The sequence below is a fragment of the Malaya genurostris genome, chromosome 3 (genome assembly GCF_030247185.1).
Source record: "Malaya genurostris strain Urasoe2022 chromosome 3, Malgen_1.1, whole genome shotgun sequence".
NCBI classification, from domain to species: domain Eukaryota; kingdom Metazoa; phylum Arthropoda; class Insecta; order Diptera; family Culicidae; genus Malaya; species Malaya genurostris.
The window spans coordinates 303,573,063-303,594,900 of record NC_080572.1 but is presented as its reverse complement, the minus strand read 5'-3'; the positions used below and the strand labels follow the sequence as shown (position 1 = coordinate 303,594,900).

The 21,838-nt window shown below is 39.8% G+C and overlaps 1 protein-coding gene across 4 annotated transcripts in view; it reads left to right on the top strand.

Moving 5' to 3' along the window:
* LOC131439647 (uncharacterized) overlaps nt 1–21,457 on the top strand; it is a 28,540-nt gene extending 7,083 nt beyond the window's left edge. For all 4 annotated transcript variants that reach the window (XM_058610930.1, XM_058610929.1, XM_058610932.1 and 1 more), the window contains exons 2-10: nt 3,653–5,111; nt 5,175–5,418; nt 5,475–5,599; nt 5,656–5,867; nt 5,936–6,195; nt 6,255–6,655; nt 19,549–19,656; nt 19,718–19,963; nt 20,027–21,457. In XM_058610930.1, the coding sequence (XP_058466913.1) occupies nt 3,885–5,111; nt 5,175–5,418; nt 5,475–5,599; nt 5,656–5,867; nt 5,936–6,195; nt 6,255–6,655; nt 19,549–19,656; nt 19,718–19,963; nt 20,027–21,181 (3,978 nt within the window). In that variant the 5' untranslated portion in view covers nt 3,653–3,884 and the 3' untranslated portion in view covers nt 21,182–21,457. The remainder of the gene's footprint in view (nt 1–3,652; nt 5,112–5,174; nt 5,419–5,474; nt 5,600–5,655; nt 5,868–5,935; nt 6,196–6,254; nt 6,656–19,548; nt 19,657–19,717; nt 19,964–20,026) is intronic.
* The last annotated feature ends 381 nt before the right edge of the window (nt 21,458–21,838 follow it).

Below are 21,838 nucleotides of genomic sequence, written 5' to 3'. Positions count from 1 at the left end.
GTTTCAATTCAAGCAAGAACGATTGCATCAGCTGCTGATGGTTTGCATTGGAGAGAAAGAAAACAGGTAACGAAAAGTGGACAACATTATATAAAATCAGCCGTTCTAATGGCTCTAAATGTTATCTAAAGAACTATTAAAATTACTTCTTTGCAAATCGAAGGTAGAAATCATCAGTTTAGTGAATTTCCAAAATAATTTGATTTGCTTCGTGCACTTTTCGCTGTGCGAAAATTGTTCAAGAAAAATGTTCCGAACTGTACTAAATATCGTAGAGAATTACACAATCTGGTCCTTCTAAAAGGCAGAAATGAATTCTGTACTGCATCTTGGTAGCTTCTTTCAATAAAATATGCAAATCCGAAATGAGATAATCGACGTCAAAAATCGTTGAAAATTTTAGTAGTGAAAAGGGAGAAAGTTTCGCAATTCACACAATCGATCAACAATCAATTCGAACTCGAAAGTATAAAGAAATCGTGTCAGTTTTATTCGTATTCACGACATCCAGTTATGTCTCTGACATTACACACCCGTACTTTTTTTTTCCTAGACACGATTTACCAAAGGCCTTTTCTAACATTTTCAACGTTTCGGAACACTTAAATCCATTTGCAACACAAAATTTGATGCACGCAGGTTGTTCTAAATTTTCATCCATTATAAAAATCGCCACACGAAAATTTTTCAACTTCTTTGTATAGACGCCAAACAAAAACTAATTGTATGATATGCGTCAAAATTTGACAGAATGTGTATAAAAGTGTTGCCAATGTTGAGATAATAAAAGTTTACCGATTGGACAAGCGCGGGAATTTTAAAATGAAAATTCCGGTTCTTTTTTGATCATAAGGTACTTCGTATAAAAGAGTGAAGTTTACATAAACGGAGGTTTGGGTGTAATAATCAATGGCAGTCTTTTGTGCTATAAGACCTTTCATTCGAGAGCAGTAAAACAGGTTTTTTTTCTGCGGTGTTGCTTTTTAGAGCCGAATCAGACATTTTATTCGATTTCTTAACAAATCCCTGTGTTACATCAGCGATAATTACGTTCGAGAAAATATGTCGCGATATGGAGAAATTCTTTCCATCGAAAAAGAAGTTTAGCGGAATTTCTTTCCCGGTATATAGCACTAAGTAAGGCAATTCCATCTTTCATTATTTGTGGTCAGGGTGGGAAACATCCTTGTAAAACGCTGGTTACCTATGAGAATAAGCAGATTACATGCCAGTTCTTTGAACAATCTGCTCACTATGGTCAACCCTGCACCGAGGACACTACGGGAAAGACATCTTCAACCAAAGACAAGGTCAGCAACGGTAACTAATGAACCCAGTACTTCTGCATAGCTTTCACCATCAAATCTACAATCTACTGCAATCAATGTCCAGCAAAACGTATCTGCAGTAACCAGCAATGGAATGGTTTTTAATGGCCGCACGAAACGCCATTTTCTATAAGATAAGCTAGATTTAGTAAACTTCCAATAAGTTTTACCATGATTCAAGACCGATTTACAATAAAATACCATAAAATGGAGGGAATGGGGTAAAACAGTCATCAAAACGTTTCGTGCGGCCAGTGTAGGTTCTTCCATTCGATTCTCAAGACTTTTTTACATAAGTTAAGCTAGATTTAGCAAACTTGCAAGAAGTATTACCAAGATTTAAGGACGGTTTACAGTAAGGATCTCACGAAATAGAGGAAACGGGGTAAAATAGTCACCAGAACGTTTCGTTCGGCCAGTGTGGATTCTTCTAATCGATTTTCCAGATTTTTTTCAAGTTACAGAGCGAATGTTATAGGAAACCCCAAAACTCCTGTACATTTGGGGTAAAACGAGCAGGATTGTGATTCGTGCGGCCATTGTAAACCATTCCATTGAATTCCTTGGACATTTTTACATAAGAAACGCTCTTTAGTTTGTGAGTTCATGAGTTACAGTATTCTTTGCGGGTTTTCCGATTTTTTTCCACTGTGCACTGGTTATAGACGTTCGTACCACCATAGTGGTACTGGTTTCAACAGCACGGTTGAAAACTCGTGCTCGGTACCGATGGACTTGAACCTGAGCTTCGGTGTTGGTTTTCGATTCTTTACTGTGTGTACGAAGAAATCAAGGACGTTCGGGTGCGGTGTTGCGTTTTCTTCTTCCGTACCAGCACGTACCGATACAATAGGAATTGAGTAGTAGCTTTAGAGACAATGAGAGCTTAAGTTGAGTCCGGCCGAAACAATCTGAATTAGTTTGTGTTAAAAAGTCGTGTCAGAAATTATCCTAAGGAGTTTATCGAAAATAAGCCATCCACAAATTTTTCTTTAAAATCATGATAAAAAACAATATTTTATTCAAACTAAAAATTAATCCTTTATTGTACGAAGTTAAACTTGAGTATAATGAAAACCGGATGAAATCACGAATTTTCGAACTATTGATCGAACGCTCCACATCAAGCTCCGGACAAGTGTTGTATCGCATTTTTTGGACGCTTGAGCTCAAATTTTTTGAACTCCTGCATGTTCCCAGCTGCCTTACCAGTCTTCTTGAAGAAACTCTTGACGTTTGCCCAGTAAAGTTCGATGGGTAGAAGCTGATGGCAATTTTGGTGGATTGATATTTTTCTCAATGAAATTTATATCCTTTTCCGCAAGCCATTTGATAGTAGTTATAGTGAGCCGACACTAAATCCAGCCAGAACAGTGAAGGTGTACTATGCTTCTTATATAAATGCAGCAATCTCTTCTGAAGACACTCAGATCGATAGATTTCTGCATTTATAGTTCCGGTAGTGTAAAAAATGGTTGACTTCAAACCACAGGAACATATTGCTTGCCATACCAGTACCTTTGGACCGAATTTCTCCACTTGAATCGACCTGTCCGCATCGCTCACATCCTCTCCAACGACGACAGTAAAGTATTGTGGACCTGGAAGGGTTTTTGAGTCCTCCTATACATAAGTCTCATTGTCCATCAAAACGCATGCATCCGAACACTGCGAAAGACGCGAATACAATTATCGGGCCCTTGCTGCTGCTCGCTTCTTCTGTTCTACACTTTGTTTCGAGATTTTTGGCTTCGAGATTTTGGCCAAATCACGTTTTGACATTGATTTGTTCTTCATGATTAGAGATACCACTTTCTGGTCCAGTTTTGGGGTGGAAGAACTGGGTTTTCTGCCTCTTCCTGGTAGCTCATCCAAATAGAATAGTGTTCCCCAAACTTATTAATGATGGTTTTAACACTGGCATGATAAATTCCAAACCGATTCGCCAATTTTTGCATAGTAATACCCTTCTCACTTAGCCATGTGTCCAGAACCTTAATTTTCACTTCCTTTTCAATACGCGACATTTTGAAAACACAGAATTTCAACCGCACAGACAAGTAAACAAACGAAAGCTGACAGCCAAACATACAGCATGCTGTGATCTGAGCATGAAAAACCATCACAAAGACATGTGTACAACACAAATGTATGCGGATAGCTTATTTTCGATACACTCCTTATCAAAAAATATGTTCTACAAAGATAGAACATGTTTCATGATGAAAATGTAGGAAACTTTAAGTCATAAAAAAAAAATTTATAGTTGTTATGTTAATACTGTATTACAAACTTGGTTGTAACATTTTTTTCTTGCATTACAGATGGAACTGAATGGTTAACGATCGAAGCTCGTCGTTCAATAAATGAAATTCAAAGTTATTTTAAAATAAGACAACAAAAAGTGAAGCTGCCACCTTAAACCGAATGATCGCCTGGATCGCAAGTGTCTCGAAAACACGAAACTACATGCGAGAGTAAGCCTGAACACATCTCCAAAGTTCCAGGCAAATAACGCTAGTTGAATGCAAACAGCGACTGTCCGCAGTTGTCAAAATGTCCCACCCACACGGTTTAAGATACTCTCAGTACTCGTCTTCCGGGGCCGGTCCTCAGACGAGCAAATCATCCCAGTCATCATCACCAGCCGGAAACTCTAGTGGCGGCACTGGTCGTCCCGGCAGTAGTGCGGCACTCTCCGGACCACCACAGGTACCGCCCCCACCAGCGGTGCGCCCTCCAATGCTGACAACGTCTTCCGGATGTACGATGTTACCACCGCCTCCCCTACCACAGCAACAGCCCCAATCTAGTTCCCAGCAGGCTCAGCAGCAGCAGAGTCAACCTACACAAACTGCTACTTCGGCAAGCCCCAAGTATGCGGCAATAAGCGGTAGCCTATCCGGATCGGACACCGATGTTTCGACCTCGACGGAGAACTTGACCCAAGAGGAGCGATACGTACTACGTCACGCTCGCGTTGAACCACAGGGTGAGGAGAACATGCAAGGAAATGTCACGCCGGTAAACGAGATCCAGGGTCGATACATTTCCGATAAGTTTTCTGCGAACACCTCGTCGGATTCTACCCGGTATGCAACACCGAACAGCAGCCGTAGCATCTCGGAAACTCGGAACGCGATGCATGCATACGCAAACTGTGGGAACGATGGTTCGAACCGGAACTCCTTGGCCGGTACCAACTCCAACCGTAACTCCCTGAAGGAGCCGAACTCCAATCGTTCTTCAATGGACGTCTCCCAATCATCGTACAACACTCTAATCATCCATGATGACGGTTTGTACTCGATCCATGATGAAGGAATTTACTCGATGAACCGTGAGTACTCCAGTCCGCCACCTTACGTGAAAAAGGAACGTCCACGATCGTACGGGGAGCCTCAAACTCCGATGCAGGAAATTGCCGAAATTCCGGAGGATTATCTTAGCCAGAGTCACGTTCTGAAACATCTGGCTAAGGAGGTTAAACTGCCGTCACGAAACCGCGGTGATTCCAATACCCGTGACTCGGGCGTTTCGGAGAATACGGACTCGCGCGATCATCCTCCCAAGTACGGTCAGCACTGGACGACAGGACAAAGTGCCTCGGCGGATGCTGAGGCTCCTGCTTCACCGAACGCTAAGTTGAAAAGCAAAAGTCAACCGGATTTGACGCGAACGGACGATATCGATCCAGACGAAATTGAAGCCTTGTTCAAGGAGAATCAACTACTGAAGCAACAGCTCAACAGCTGCTTCCTGAAGGTCGCGAAAAGTCAGAAGGTAAGTCGAACGGAACGGAATAATTTTTTGGCAGCGTTGAGACCTCAACGTTATCTTTCATAGATGGAACAGGAAATTTCGAATATCTACCGCGTACATGAGGAGCTAGTGCAGTCCTGTGAAAGGCGGGAACGGCTGGAGAAGGCGGCTCGTAACCGTCTTCAGCAGGACTGCCGGCGACTACAGGAACTCAACCGAGCTTTCCGCGATCAGGTGGAAGTACTGCAGAATCAGTTGCTAGCTTCGTCGGACCATCAGTTGGGGCGATCGCAGCAAGACGTACTGATCTCGCAGCTAGTGACACAAAGTAAGTGTAGTTGTCTGTTTAGTCTCTAGTCTAGTGTACTATGACCTATGTTTCAGACAAATCACTAGTTGACGCTAACCGACGTCAGTGCATTGAGTTGCAAGCCCAGAATGCCACCTTGGAGGAACAGAGAATTCACATTAACGTGTTGGATACGGCACTGAAGCGTTTGGAAGAGGAGGTATTTTTATGGAGAATGAATGAGTTAACGTACTAAAACAGCTTCTTTGTTCACAGTGTCGCCAAAAGCAAGTATATGTGGAACGATGTGCACAGCTTCAGCACGCTCTTCAGTCGCTACAGAATGCCAGTGAAAGGCGCGAGCAAGCAGAGCGAAAGCTTCTACTGGATTACGACAATGATCTTCCCAATCGAAGCGGCAGCAGTACGACTAGCGAAACCGATAACCTCAAATGGCAACTGCGAGAAAAGGACGCACAGATAATGAGGTAGGTCTAGAGTAGTAGAGCATCCCCTTGATTCATCGACTTCGATTGACTGACTGACTTAATTTCAGACTCGAAGCTGAGTGTTCTAAATTGGAGCAGCGCAACCTGGAGGAGTCGAACGTTCGAAATGTTGCCAAGCTTGCGATGGAGCGAAACTCGCAGGAAACGGAGCGAATCATTGCGGAGGCAAAGCAGGAGAAGATTCGCTATCTGGACGAAGCACACTCCGCAAACCGGAAGGTAACGGAACTGCAAACTCGTCTGAAGCTGGTTGAGAATCGTTTGGCCGAGAAAGAGGCCATGATACGTGCCTATCAGGGACAGAAAAGTAAGTATGGAACTCGTGTGAGAAACGTTTAACAATACTAAGCAAAGTATGTTTTACAGTCTACGGTTCTACAAACTCCTACGGATCGTACAACCTATCTAGCGATAGCTTCGCATTGAATCCACTGGGAGCGTACAACTCGCAGGTTTCATACGACGTATCGAACAATTCGTTCGATGTGACAACAACGGCTTCTCTGTTAGATCCTAACTACGGACAAAACCCGTCTTCCAGCTTCGCTTCGAACTATGGACAGACGAATCCGAGTTTCAATCAAAGCTCGATCAACCTACAGACAGCTGGCAGCAATAGCTATAGTTCACCTAGCAGTAGTTCAAACTTCAGCACCAACTATGGTGCTAGTGAGCACACGACAATTTACGACTCGAAGAACTTTGATGCTCAGCGTAAATCCATCGACGAAAAGCTGAAGCAACTGGACGAACAGCTACTCAGCAAGGTGAGTGAATTGTCGATGGTTGAGAAGCATGGTAATCTGCTGAACAGGGCCCGACTAGCGGCAATGGCAGCCGCCAAGGGTAGCAACAATTCAGTGGTCGCTTCGTCCCGAGCTTCTGCCAGCGGAGCCACGTCGAGTTCCAGCTCGGCTGACTCCAACGGTAACCCACTAACAACGGTAACGGCCCGCAGTGTGCTCAATAACTCCGCTAACAACACTGTGTCCGTGTCTGCCTCTGCTTCCGTTCCCACCGAAACTTCCACGGTTAAGGTAAGCGAGAAGAAACATCTTCCCAAAACCATCTCAACGCCGGCAATCAATGCTTCCTCGTCGGTGACTCACAAGCTGATTCCAAAAAAGCCAACATCCTCTACGGGCGGAAGCGCCAAAAAGCTGTCCTCGTCCTGTAAGAACATTTCCTCGTCTTCTTCGTTGGCCGAGCAGGAAACGTTCTACTGATGTGATTAACGAAAGGATTCGACGCACGACTGACTTCGACTATTCGGTTATGAGCTTTCTGGTGACTTTGGTTTACAATTGTTGTTTTTGGTGAAACAGATCTTCTTTTTTTTGTCGATTTCTTAACCACACTTGAGATGATGCCGATTGATGACACTGCTTTTGAGGTTATATTGTCAGTCAATTTCGGTTTATAGTTTATTAGATCTGACTTTCACTGACTATCGGCGATAACCTCGCAGTTTTTTTTTCTTTCTTGCGAATATTTGGATAACATTCCTACAATGCAGATATCATCAGCATGACCATTCATTCCAACCATCTTTTTGTTTACTTTCCCATTCAATTAGTATGGTTCTATTGCTTGCGTATTTCTCAAAAACATTAATGAAAAAGCTATAAAGCGTCCGGATAATGATCGATATGACGTTTTGAAAAAAGAATCTTATGTCGTTTTCGCAGGGCAGTTTCATCAAACACTTTTCACAAAACTGTGTTGGATTCGCACTTAGCAACGGGGGTTTGAGCAAACCTAATATAAAGTTCAGGTTCGAAACTGACTCGATTTTCAGTTCAACAACGTTGACACTAGGTTCGAAACTGTCTCCAAACAAATGGTTTGACAGCAGTGAGGGTGGAAACTGGGTTAGGTTTGGCATTAAGCGAAAACGACATTAAAATGATTATCAAGCTTACGGTGATCCAAGCAATCGGTGTGAAGTTGCTTCGTAGAAAAGACGGGTGGGTAATGTCAGAGACATAACTGGATGTCGTGAATACGAAAACAACTGACATGCTCCTTAACACTTCCGAATATGAATTAGTTGATCAGTTGTATGAATTATGCAAGCATTCCCCTTTTTCACATTTTTCGCAAAAACAAAGAAGGCTCGATTACTGTGAATTTCACACAGCGAAAAGTGCAGAAATCTAATCAAACTGTTCTAGATTTGCACTAAACTGAGGATATTTATCTTCGATTTGCGAGCAAGAAATCCTAATAGTTCTTTAGAAAACTTTTAGAGCCATTAGAACGGCTGATTTTGTGTAATGCTGTGTCTCCACCGTTGTTTTTTCACCAATGCAAATGACTACCAGCTGTGACGTAATCGCTCTTGTTGGAAGCGAAACTAACTTTGCAAACGACACAAAATACATCTGCTCGTATTGGTGATAGAATCCAAACTGATTCAATTTTTGTTAAGAGGTTTCGTTTTACGTGATTTCGTTTGTAACTTTTTCAATAATGGGCGGTCCTAACGGCTATAAAAATAGCGGCATAGCGAATTTTAATTTCGATTATTTCATTTCGGATTTGCATTTCATTGAAAGAAACTATCAGGATGCTGTACGGGATTCATTCCTGCCTTTCAGAAGGACCAAATTGTGGAACTCACTACGATATTAGGCACTGTTCGGAACATTTTTCTCCAACGAATTGTTGTACAGCAGCAGATATTTCGTTCTCTTCCTCAGAACGCGTTCTGATTGGCTGGTGTTGACATGGGTCAAATGAGACAGGTTTTTCAATAGTGTACTATTGAAATACTTCAACGCTTTTGCTATACACGTTTAAGTTGAAAAATTTCGATTCTATTCGTAGTTAGATTATATAAATCCTTTCACAGATCACTGAGCTATGAGCTTTAAAAATACGAGTGAGGCAAACGCGCCTTATAAATTATCCTCTTTGATATTCATTTAAACCAAACATTTCAGAAAAGTTTAATTTTGAATTATTTGAGATTATGTCACACAACTAAAAATTTTATCATGAAATTGTGATCATATTTCCAATGACATGTAGCAAAAATTATGTTGATTCGTTAGATACAACAAGAGATATTCACGATCAAAAACTTTTGAAAAGGCACCCCATAGTAAAGTAAGTCGTATTCACGACAAAAGAATCTTATGTCGTTTCCGCTTGAGAAAACTTAAAATGACCCAGGGCAGTTTCATCAAACACTTTTCACAAAACTGTGTTGGATTCGCACTTAGCAACGGGGGTTTGAGCAAACCTAATATAAAGTTCAGGTTCGAAACTGACTCGATTTTCAGTTCAACAACGTTGACACTAGGTTCGAAACTGTCTCGAAAACAAATGGTTTGACAGCAGTGAGGGTGGAAACTGGGTTAGGCATTTGGCATTAAGCGAAAACGACATTAAAATGATGATCAAGCTTACGGTGATCCAAGCAATCGGTGTGAAGTTGCTTCGTAAAAAAAAACATTGCGTCAATTGGCAACAGTTGCTATCAGTGATGCCACTTTTCCCTGAGGTGAAATCCGTAGATTTGGTTTTAAGTGTACTCATACTCATATGTTTGCATAAAATTATTTTCATGTCGTTTATTTAACCCCACACGTAAAATGGGGCTCTGAGCCATAAAGACAGGCTTCTTGTAGAAATGAGTGATCGGTGGCGAATTACTTATATAACTTGACAGGCCAACAATAGTTATGAAGATGACGTAATAATATTTTAAGTGTTTTTTTCCGGATAATGGTCAGTAAGTCATTTGTCAACACCTACTTTTAAGAGTAATTTCTGAAATGTTGAAATCGTCTGGCTGATGAAACATTTCGTTTTCGATTACTGTTATAATTAACTACCAGTGAGTGTTAAGTCATCCAGAATCTTTCTTTAAAATGAATTTTGACAAATGGATCATGGATGGATAAAAACCCCAGATTTAATTATTTCCCGTAGATATCTGGAGAAATAATGCAAAATCCGTAGGTTTCAAGAGGTTCATCCGTAGATCCGTAGAAAAAGCAGAAATCCGTAGATCTACGGATAAATCCGTACGGTTGGCATCACTGGTTGCTATGCTGAAAACCACTTTACGAATGTTTACAGCAAAAATTACCAGCTGGAAGTTTTATATTGGAGATCTATAATAGAACTGAAAATGGAACATACCTATCTCCAGTAAGTAGTGTTAGTTTTATTTATTCGAACAGTTCTACTGTCAAATTTAAAACTCATATACGCTGCTGTTCTATTTTTTGTATTGTAAGTTTCATTGTCGGTTAGAAAAGATTGCGATGCGATAAGATAGCGACAAAATGCCGCAAAGATAACGAAACTATCATTCGCATCGATTCAACCCTTTCGAGACCACGAGCCAGAAAAAATATTTTTTTTAAAATTGACCGTTACAATGACAAATTTCTATTAGCAGAATAATTATTAGGTAAACTTCAATCATAATGAATTCATTTTGATAATGCGTATGTGATGTGCTATCGGCTACAACTTGCACGGATTTTTTAATGCGTGTGCTATTCGAAACAAAAATCGACTATTTAACTATAAAAATAAACTATTACAAAAAATTGTAAATCGTCCACTTTAAAAAGTTGGTCGTCTTCATGTAACGTCTTGATGTCTTCAATGAACAATGAAATAACACTTGTCGCTAAGGAATATTACCAGTTGAAACTGCAATTGACCTCAATCCACCCGTCGATAAATTTTTCTTGTGGCTCTATAGAGCTGGTTCATTTCAATACAACTGACAGCGAAGGGGTTAAAACAACTGTCCAATATTCTGGCAAAGATGCCAGGTAAAATTTGGGGCGTCTTCGTACAAGAAATGCTCCTATGTGAGGTCAAAATTTAAAATTATGACGAGAAAAGCCAAACAAAAACCCTACCGTAATAGCAGTAGTCATTAAATTGGACGAATGTTTATAAAAACTTCGAAAATCTGCAAAAAAAGTCTGTTTAATTGCAAAGTCTGCTAGCAAACGAAATCGCAAATTTACATACCAATCAGCAAATCTGGCATCTGTGGTTCTGACGCTCATTATTTCGCTATTCTTCAACGATTCCGTCACATTCTGTGTCCAGCTGAAAACCACTATATTTTTGAAACACGAGTAAATCGCTGCTGCGGGGTTGCCAGTTTTTCTTGTTATAATTTCAAGATTTGAACCATTCTTTTCTTATGCTCTGTTTCATTGCATATCTGTGTTTTACACAATTCGTAAAATGGTACACAGCACAAGTCACTTTTTGGGATTCCGGTTCATTTCCCATCAGCAAGTGGTAGTTTCTCTTTAGACTATAGTCGCACGTTAATTTAGATTTTCATTAATTTAAAGAACTGATTGAAAATCCAAGGTTTGACTTAGATTTGAAAGTCTAAGTCTAAGGAAAACACGTTCACAAATTTTATGTATTAACATAGTCGATTCAAAATGCTATCACTTTACTGGATTGAGTTGTATTTCTTTCCATATAAATGCTTCATTGTTTGAACAAAATTTTTGACGCAAACAACGAAGAACCATAGTTTGTACAAAAGTCACCAGAAACAGACACCGATGACATACAGAAAAGTTGAACGATTAACAGTCAGTACCTTTGTTGATACAACTTTCTAAGTCAACATTATTAACGACAGCTTCAAAACTATGTAGTAGCTAGAGATCAATACGTCTTGTTTGCAAATGATAGTTTCTTTCTGATTTATTTTTTTCTTTACGAACAAACGAACAAAAATCGATGTGAAAAATTCAAAAGATATTAAGTTTTATCAGTCTGTGTTCAACTTAAACCACTGTGACAGTTGTTTTAGAAACAAGCATCGAGATCGCAGTAGCCATGTGTTAAAATTCACATTTGAACAAAACGACCGAAGCCCTTTATTTCAAGGCATGCTTAGTTTCGTCACCTTAACTTCCGTACACTGTGAGTTCCATAGCTTGAAAAGATGAAAAAAAATTCAAAGTGACTATCATTCGCCGAGAGCTCTAGATATATTGAAGACCGTATTTTTTCCGGTCCTACTTGTAAATAAATTCTGTACGGGTGAACAAAAGTATACAATAGACAGAAGCGATTAGGGTTTCACTACGCACATTATCAAACATTCTTTGAAGATACAAAAAAACGACGGCAATTCGAGAGACTGATAGTGACTATTGAGGAATGAAAAAATGTTTTTTTTCTATAACACAAAGATCTGATTTGCAATCTATGAAAAAAATTCTCACTTTCAGACAATAGTGAAGAGCCCCCGATAGAGCAACAGATGAATCTTACTTTATTTTAACGAATGAAGAAACAGGAGCCTTACACTATAAATGTAAAAAAATAACACCAAAACCAAAGATAAAATAAGACTCGCACATAGAAAATGCTGAATTCTCCTTTGCTCTAAATCGGAAAAATCTGGATTGCACAACTAATAGCCCCACAGTCAAGGCTATTCAATGTGGGATCTTTTCATCTGTGAATCAGATTCAAAAAAAAAAATATAACAAAGAACAAAAATGTGTTCTAGTATTTGTTTCTTCTCAATTGTGTACGATACGATAATATTTCTCACACAAACAGCTTACTTTTGTTAACTTTTTAGGTTAAGTGAACTAATTTATTTGTAAATAAGACGCAATAAACGCTGTACTAAGCAAACAATCTAGACGTAGCCGCCGGAAGTAAGGAAGCAGAGATGCCTTAAATTACAGAAAACAAACATCTAATCTGAACAATTTATTACCCTCGTCGGTAAGGTGGATGTAACTGGAAGTAAACACCTTCGTAATGTTCAGAAAGTTAGTAGATGGATTAATTTAGAATTTGACTAGATTTGTAAAATTCTAAGTAAAATTAACCCAAATAATGCAGTGAGATAGCTCATAGTCAATTAGAGGCAGTACAGATCGACAAAAAAATCATTCATTTTTTACTAACTGATTGATTCATTTTCTAACAATATTCTGAATAGTACCGGAGTACTACTTTTTCATTGAGTACACCCACTTTACGAACGCAAGGCTTTAACACACACACACAATATAAACTGTTGGATTTGGATGTCTGTTTTTTTTTTCTTCTTAATGTAAGAATAACAATCCTACCTAGTAAGTGCCTTCAGAAATTCGACACAATCGAGTACAGAAATCATGCATGAGAACCCCGTTTACGTAAAGTAAATAGCAGATTAACCGAAAGACTAAATCCGTTAAGAAGTGCTAACGTTTTAGGCCTGCAGCCGGTTCCGACAAATCGCTTATATTTACATAAAATACATATATTATGATCATAAATTAATATACACAAAATGACAAATCTTTTTGATAGTGAATAAATATTGTTGAAATGAATAAAAACCAACTGCGTGTGTTTTGTTTTTATTTTCGTTTTTTTTTTCATTACTCGAGCGCACCTCATCCTCTCCTTCCGTTGCACAGCTGCAGCTTTGTGGTGTTTCTGTTTACCCTATTGTTTCTAGTTTGTTGATTGGTGTGCATTTGACAGCTCAACCTCCTCCATATAATTTCCCGATTGACATACAAGCGAAACAGAACGAGAATAGAATGGCTTTTACCCACAATCAGTGCAAGCGCTTAACAAAATCGCATTTGTTTTGTTTAGTTTTTTTTCTGAGTGTAAAAGTCGAAACATAATGTTGCAAGACAGATGGCCATGGATTGCTTCGATTGGGCGGCCATTGGTCAAGCTCCTTTGGAAAACATGTGTTCAAGTTTTTTGTTATTAACAGTTTTTGTGTGCTTGACTAGCGCAGGATACGGCACAGAACATATGGAAACAGGGTAAGTACAATTTCTATTATTATGCAAGGGTTAATACAACTATGTTGCACGTGTCAAACGTCTCATTTCATAGTATTTCATTCTACCAACGAGACCCTTTTTCATGCAGAGTGTGCGACCTAGCGGTTAGGTGAAGAATTGATATAATAGTTATGTTCGGTTAGATATCTGTTCAGTATTCCTTAAAAGATTGTCAATGCAGAGTAATTTGTCATTTGGCGGGTGTTTAACGTTGGGAAAATCTTCGCTAATATTAAGAGACAATTTCGAGTGGAAGATCTCAAAGTGCATTTAACGGTAGATTGCTAAATCACATTTGCTTTCATCCACAAGAAACCACTCTTTTTTCATCCAAAATTATTACATAACAGAATAATGACCAAAATACTTTTTCATCTGTCTGTGGAATTTTGACGTAGGACTACGTCTTTCTTTTCAATACTCGCCTGGGTGTATTTTCAAAATTTCACATTTCGATAGCGTTAACTTTTCCCATGTTTGAGTAGGAACGAATGGAAGAAGGTGTAAGATTGTTTTTAATAGCACGTTTATTACGTATACGTTGTTTAAATAGTGAACATAAAGGTCTCAACATGAAACTTGAAAATTAACCGAACCTATAAATAGGCCCTGCTGCATGTTTGCTAGCTTCAGTCTATGATAAGCCATGAACGGAGACACATCGAGTGCGCAGATCGCCATCTACGTCAACACAGTAGAACTACACCCAGCATTATTCAACTGGTGCTCTAGTCAATGGCGAATATGAGGCTCCGTTCCTCAAGCCTAAACGCAGAAAAACACAATAACTGGTTCTTTTGTGAGCAGTTCTGCTGCGGGACGTTTGCACAGTGTATTTCGCTTAAACATTGGAGCAAAATATACCGATTTGTTTGGTGCAAAGTTTGAACTGTGCACTAAATTGATTTTAAATTCAGATCTGCAAATTTAAACAGTTGAATGGCAGCTTATAGCTCTTTTGTAAATATTCATGGCCCTTAGAAGGTGCAGTTCACAGCAGCGGAGAAATTTTCACAAATCATTACTAATGTCTACACACTCAGGTGAATGTAACTGATTTCGGCTACACCGATTTTAGAACTCCGGTTCCAGTATCGAATCGTTTCTCAAAGCTCAATTATTTTCTCAAAAAGGCCAAATCGAACTTCAAAAACAAAAATTAAAGGACTTAAGGTCCCATACAAAATTAGTAAATTTTATCCGATTCTGGAATTACAGGATGATGAGTTTTTAAAATTTATACAGATAAAGAAGATATAAATTGTTTGGCGTATTAACTTATGGCCATACGAATCATTTTGGGTTATGCTTGTTCCTGAATACCGGCTCTGGGAGTATCGTAAATAATGGCGAAAAACTCTAAAGTGGAACTTACTTCAACATCTCATTGAATGTTCAATCGATTGTCACGCGCTTAGAATCAATTAAATTTGATTTGATCCGATTTACGATTGAAATCTCAAATTGCCGCTTGAAACGACGGTCATTAAAATAATGTCATGGGGAATAAAACACCGAAGAATATCCATGTAAAAAACACATGCGGATTGATAAAAAAAGGAATCATCTCACTGCTAGGTGGATTAATCACGTTTTTTTCTTATATATACCGAAAGTTTTCATCAAAGAATTACCGAACAGCGAAAATAAATCAAAACGTGTCAGGCTAAATTTAGATTCTAAGTAGAATCAATTATTTTGAAGTAGAATTTTTAGCGATAAATTACTTTATTTTAAATTTTAAAGACAATATTGCGAAAAATCAGTACATCTGTTGACACGAATTACTTTGATATTGTTATTGACAAAATTGAAGATGAATTTGATAACTGATTTTTTCAACTACTACATGGAATCAAAAGTCCCGGAACTCTCACAGAAAAGACGTGAATAGTTTCGAACCGTGTATATTTTTGGTGAGAACAAGCCTCTAGATGGCCCAATATCAAATTTCATGAAATCTATCCACTAAAGTTTGAATAACAGCTGATCGTGCCAAACGAGTTCTAGTTTTCATCATTGCACCAGTTCATTCATGCATAAAAGCAATGGTAAAAATGAATGATTTGCGGTACGGATCGGTCCACCATCCCCCGTATTTTTATTTTATTTGGAGCAGGAAAAAGCCCGCTGGAGCTGAAATTTACAATCTCTCTCTCCAGCAGGCATAAAACCTCCTCATCTTTTTATATCAACAGATTACAAAGATCCAACAGATAGGTATACTGCTTAATACTAAGGGTTTAAAGTAAAATTACTCCCGGCGAGGGTCAAGAGTGACTGGACGGTGACGTTGAAGGCCGCATCCTGCTGTCCGTGAGGGTCCACGGGAAAAGCCCCAAGTCACAAACACTCGGCGGGTGTCCGGCATGCTGGACATCAAAGAGAGTGGCCCTCGGAGAGCGGTAAATAATAGCAGTGCAGGAAAAAAGTAGAGAAAAAGAGAGAAGTGAATATTGTAGTAAATGGAATTACGAAGGGATTCGAAGGGGTGGAAATGGGGGAAGGGGCGGGGGTCGATTCGAAAGAAGTTGAAAGCGGCAAAAGATCAAATTAATTGTCTCAAAAGATGGTGAAAAGATGAAGAAGGGGGATGCAAATGGTGTTAGTAACATCATAAAGATCTAGTTAGTTCCGAAGAAGATGGTGGACAGCCGGGGGATTGAGAGAGTCGAGCGGATGTTAGAAACAAACCTAATGGTGAATATTATTCTTGGTTGCATAATCGATAGAGAATGGAAGCAGACTTACTAAGGGAGCACTAAACTAATCTTGTGTATTAGATACTAAATTAACCCTAAAGCTAAATCTAGAAATTAAGTATTGGAGTTGGAAGGACCGTTTGAGATTGTGTTTTAAAAAAATGTTTTATGGTATTGCGGTCCCGGGTTGGCGGTTCAATGCGTAGGGCGCTGGTCTTACAAACCAGTTGTCGTATGTTCGAGCCCCGACCTGGAAGGATTCGTAGTGTCAGTAGAATCGTAGCACCAGCCATGCACTGGTTCTGTACAGTCTGAATCGGCTGCGAAGTCTGTTGAAACAGAAGGTCAAATTCCACTATAGGAATGTAATACCAAGGCTTTGCATGGTATTGCGAGACAGGGTAAAATCATGAGAACATACATACATGAGAACATCGATTGAATAGACGACACATACTGGAGAAAGGTTCATTATAGCCATAATTAGTGCGAGCGGTTTGAATTCTCAGGAATTGATGAGATCGAAGATATCGCGAATGAATATTTAAATTCAGTTTGCCTAAAAATTCGGGGCAATCAATTTGAGATTGCAACAGATCTGCCACGAATATTGCCCTGGAGAGATCTCGGCGAACAGATAACAGGTGTAGATCGATCAGTTTACAGCGTTTCTGGTAGCTTGGGAGGTTGTTGGGATCTCTCCAAGGAAGACTACGAAGAGCAAAGCGAAGAAATTTACGCTGAACAGCTTCGATGCGATTGATGTCCAGTTGATAATAGGGGGCCAAGACGACAGAAGTGTATTCTAGAATAGAACGAACCAGTGCGCAATGTAGTAATTTTAAGCAATATATGCTTTTAAAGTTCTTTGTGACTCGAAAAATAAAACCAAGTGTTTTGGAAGCCTTAGAGATAATACACTCGACGTGATGTTTGAAACTAAGTTTAGAATCCAAAAGAACTAAAAGCAAAGTCTTGGCATTACATTCCTTTCGTGGAATTTAGCCTTTCTGTTTCAACAGACTTCGCAGCCGATTCTTAGCGTACAGAATCATTGCATGGCTAGTACTATGGATCCTACTGACACTATGAATCCTTCCAGGTCGAAGCTCGAACATACGACAGCTTGCTTGTAAGACCACCCTCCTATGCATTGAACCGACAACCCGGGACAAAATAACTCCCAGGTCCTTTTCAGTCGATTCTCGCTTGAGGATAGTTCCGGAAATAGTATAGTTAAAAACTATGGTTGTGCTTTTGTGAGTAAAAAAGATCACGGAACATTTAGATGGGTTTAATACCATTCTATTGAGGTCGCACCAGTTGGAAAAAATATCCAACTGTTTTTGTAGGAATCTGGCATCTTCGTGATCTTTAATAAGATGGAACAATTTAAAATCGTCGGCGAAAGATAATTTCAAGCATTGCATCGAATGGTTCAAATCGTTCAGATAGAGTAAGAATAAAAAGGGTCCAAGATGACTGCCTTGAGGTACACCCGAGTTAGCTCGAAAAGGTGCAGCTGTACAGTCTCCGATTTTAGTTATCATACTACGACCAATCAGGTACGAATGCAACCATTTCAAAAATGATTAATTGAATCCAAGTCTGTTCAGTTTAGCAATAGCTATTTGGTGATTTATTTTATCAAAAGCAGCGGAGAAGTCTGTATGTATGGCGTCAACCTGCTGTCGCGCCTGTAGCGACTGAATTACGTAGGATGTATAACATATCAGGTTTGTAGATGTGAATCGTTTTGGCATAAAACCGTGTTGAGTTGATATGTAGCTAGAGCAGTTGTGGGTAATGAAATCCAAAACGATTATTTCAAAAAGCTTAGATACAGTACATAATGCAGCAATTCCGCGGTAATTTGATATATTACTTTTATCACCTTTTTTAAATACAGGAAAGATGAACGATTTCTTCCATGAATTAGGAAAAATTCTGAGCGCAAGGAAATATTGAATAATATCATCAAAGGAACCTGTAGACTTTCCGAGCAATTCTTAAGAATAATGGAGGGTATTCCATCAGGTCCAGCGCTTGATGATCTTTTCAGTTTAGTTAAGGAAGCTTTCACCATATCTATGGTAATAATGGGATGGGGACCAACGGGGGGCGCAAAGGAACATTGTTGGCAGCTTCGAAGTTGTTATTACTAGCCAGATTTTCTTCACAGAAAACGCTGCTGAAGTGTTTGCCAAAGAGATCACAGATATCACGCGGGGTCGTTGATTGCAGAGTACCGAGTGACATATGATTAGGTAACCCTGATTCCATTCTTTGTTCATTAACGTGATTCCAAAACCTTTTAGGGTGGGATTTAAGGTTCTTCTGAATGCGACATTCAAAGGCACAGTGAAGCGATTTATTCAATCGTTTATAACGATTGTTGTGGAACAGATAATAAGATCTAGAATGAAGAGTAGGCTTTTTGGTGAAATTCCTCAAAGCGCATCGTTTGGCTCGTTTAAAACATTTAGGGGTTTTTTGTTTTGTGCAAAAAAGCACATATTTAGTTTCAACTTTCTTTGCGTTTCGCCTTCGGCTCGTCAGTGCTTAAAGCAGTGCTCGTTTAAAACGCTTCAAAGTTCGGTTTGACCACGGTGAACAGTTCAAATGCTGATCAAACAGGGACATATCATTGATGCGATCAGGCGGGATATAAAGAACACAAATATAGAGCATGTAATCTGAGAACATGAGAGCAGGTTTTGTGCTAAATTTGTTTTTCAATGTGATATATTATTCTTTCCTATCGTTTAAAAAATTGCCGCTGTTTGTTTGTATTCTTCAGACCTGGCCCCCAGTGATTGGGGTCACTGCAGAAAAGGAAACCTATTTTGAAGGTCTTGACAAATCATCAAAATATGGGAGGACCGATGGGTCAAGTGTATCGCTCTAGATGGAGATTATACTAACGAGTAAAAAAATTGTCACGATACAAATTCGTATTTTTCTTGTTTTTGTCTAAGATCCATGAAAACTACTAAATACATCAATTAGGCGCATGTTTGTAAGTACACGTTGTTCCGTAGTTTAAATGTTGTTTTCATTAACATTGCCAAAAGTGACACTGCTAGAAATTATATTCGATCGATAACTAAAGCTAACCTGTATTCTGCATTACTTGAACAGAGAGGTCTGTGCTGCTTTCCAAGCCTAACAACGAAAAAACCAATTCAGCCACTTCTTTCGGATGAGGTTTCGGTATTGTCAACGAATAACAGCGATAGTTTCCTGCAGGTAATCAAGTTTATTGAATGTGTGTCAAGCTTGGTTTAATAACGCGTTTTCGAATTTCCAGAATCTTGCTAACATCGATCAGCGGGATCGAGAAAGACAAGATCGACGTGAGCAGGAAAGTAGCGCTAGTGGTGCAGTTGGTTCGGGTGCTAGCGGAGGAGCAACGAAACCCGAGGACATGATGTTACTGGAAAAGCAAGGACGCTGCTCGCAAAAGCTACGTAGTAATCAACTGAGCAATTTGGCACACGTGACGCAAACATGCGGCCAGAACATGACTGATATCAGTAATATTGGAGGAAATAAGGTTAGTTACGAGACAAGAGAACAAACAAACATTCAAGTCACATTTTTTCCGATCCCAACACAGGTTCCTAAGATATTGTCGAATATTGCACAGCAAGCCGGAGGAATTCTGCCTCAACGAAAAGATCGCGGTTCGTCCTTGCCTCCGAGTGCTCTTCCGCGGCCACCCCGGAGTTTGAAACCTCCGCGTAAGATCGAATATGGTCGTTTGAGTGATTCGGAAGGCAAAAAGCGAGCGGAAACACCACTCAAAACGGACGCCCAGAAAGATTACGAGCTGAAGACATCCAGTTTGAAGAGAGCCACCAACGGAGGAGGAGCATTCGGCAAAAGGGAATTTTCCCCCGGGAAAAGCTATCTGGAAATGAAGGACACCTTCCAACTAGCAAAAGATTATGGCGCTTTGAAGTCGAAAAACTACGGTTCAGTAGGCAACACATCACTGGTGCCAATGAAAAATGATAGTAAGTTCGTGTTCGGTTCCAAGTCTAGCAACACCACTGCCAATAGTTGTGAATTCTCGAAACCGGACTACACTTCCACGAAGAACTATCAAAGACTTGAAGAGCAAAGTCCTCAAATGCGCAAAAGCTCCCTGGACACTGCAACCATGAAGCGCTCTCTACTGCCAAATGTTCGCAAGTTAAGCTCAGCCACTGTCAAAGGTTCGCGTGATTCGTTAAATTCGGCCTCCAGTGGATCGAACAATTCCAACAACTCTAACCAAATCTCTCGCTCGAGCCCAATTCATTCGAACAACAGCGGAGGAGGAGGCGTTAATCCGCAACCATCGCTTGTTTATCATCATCACAATCACCTTCACCACGGCCGAACACCACCTCGATTCATTCACCATCAACCGTCGACATCGGCGGAATCCACGAAGTCATCAGTGAATCCACCCTCGCCACAATCACCGACGACAATCAACTATCAACAGTCACCGTTTTTCAACAACAAACTGAGCCCGAGTACGACTTCGAAGCTTCCGCAACAACAACAACATAAAACTACTACCTTGCCTAGTGCCAGTATTCTTCATGCGGCCGTTACTGCTTCGGCTACCTCGGCTATCGGACAACAAACTACGGCTTCCCTTCCGCCGAAACCGATGACGGATGCGAAATCTGGTTTTGGCAATGCAGGATCCAGTACTTCCGGCCAACGGAGGGGAAGTAGCTTGACACGAGGGGAGAACAAATATCGGATTCAGTTTTGAGTTCGTGAAGCCAAGGACGACGTAGATTTTTTTCTGTATTAAATTCTGAATCATTGAAAGGAACTTTTTCTCGAAACTAGTTTTAACAGCTGTAGTATTTCTCTTTTTGGATGAACTAAATTTGTACACAGCGGCAATTTTTTAAAACGATAGGAAAGAAAAATATATCATATTGAATAACAAATTTAGCACAAAACCTGTTTGAGGGATTCCAACTGTTGCAGTCGATCGCGATACTCTAAATTAAATGATATTTGGATACAGTTGCCAGCAAAAGAGATTGTGTCACTGAACGAAGTATGTCGCTTGAGATTAGATGCTTGCTAAACAACGGCTCACTGGTGACATGTTCGCTCTAGAGACTCTTATCTCTCAGTCTCAGTAAATCCGAAAAATCAGCCGCCATTCCGATCTTTAGGTGTCGTTCTACCGTTACGTATGTCAAAGTGATTAATGAATAAATATTACTGGTAGTAGCTGTCAGGTTCGGAGTGCTTTGGTCAGCTCATCGCTAGGAACTGCAATCAATTATTTATCAAGCCTTTGTATGGATCAATAGTTTCCAATCAACTGCTGATAGTTCTTCAAGTGTGATTGGTTGAGCGCGAGAGTGTAATTAGTTAATTGGTAAACATGTTGACCAAATGAAGTATTAAA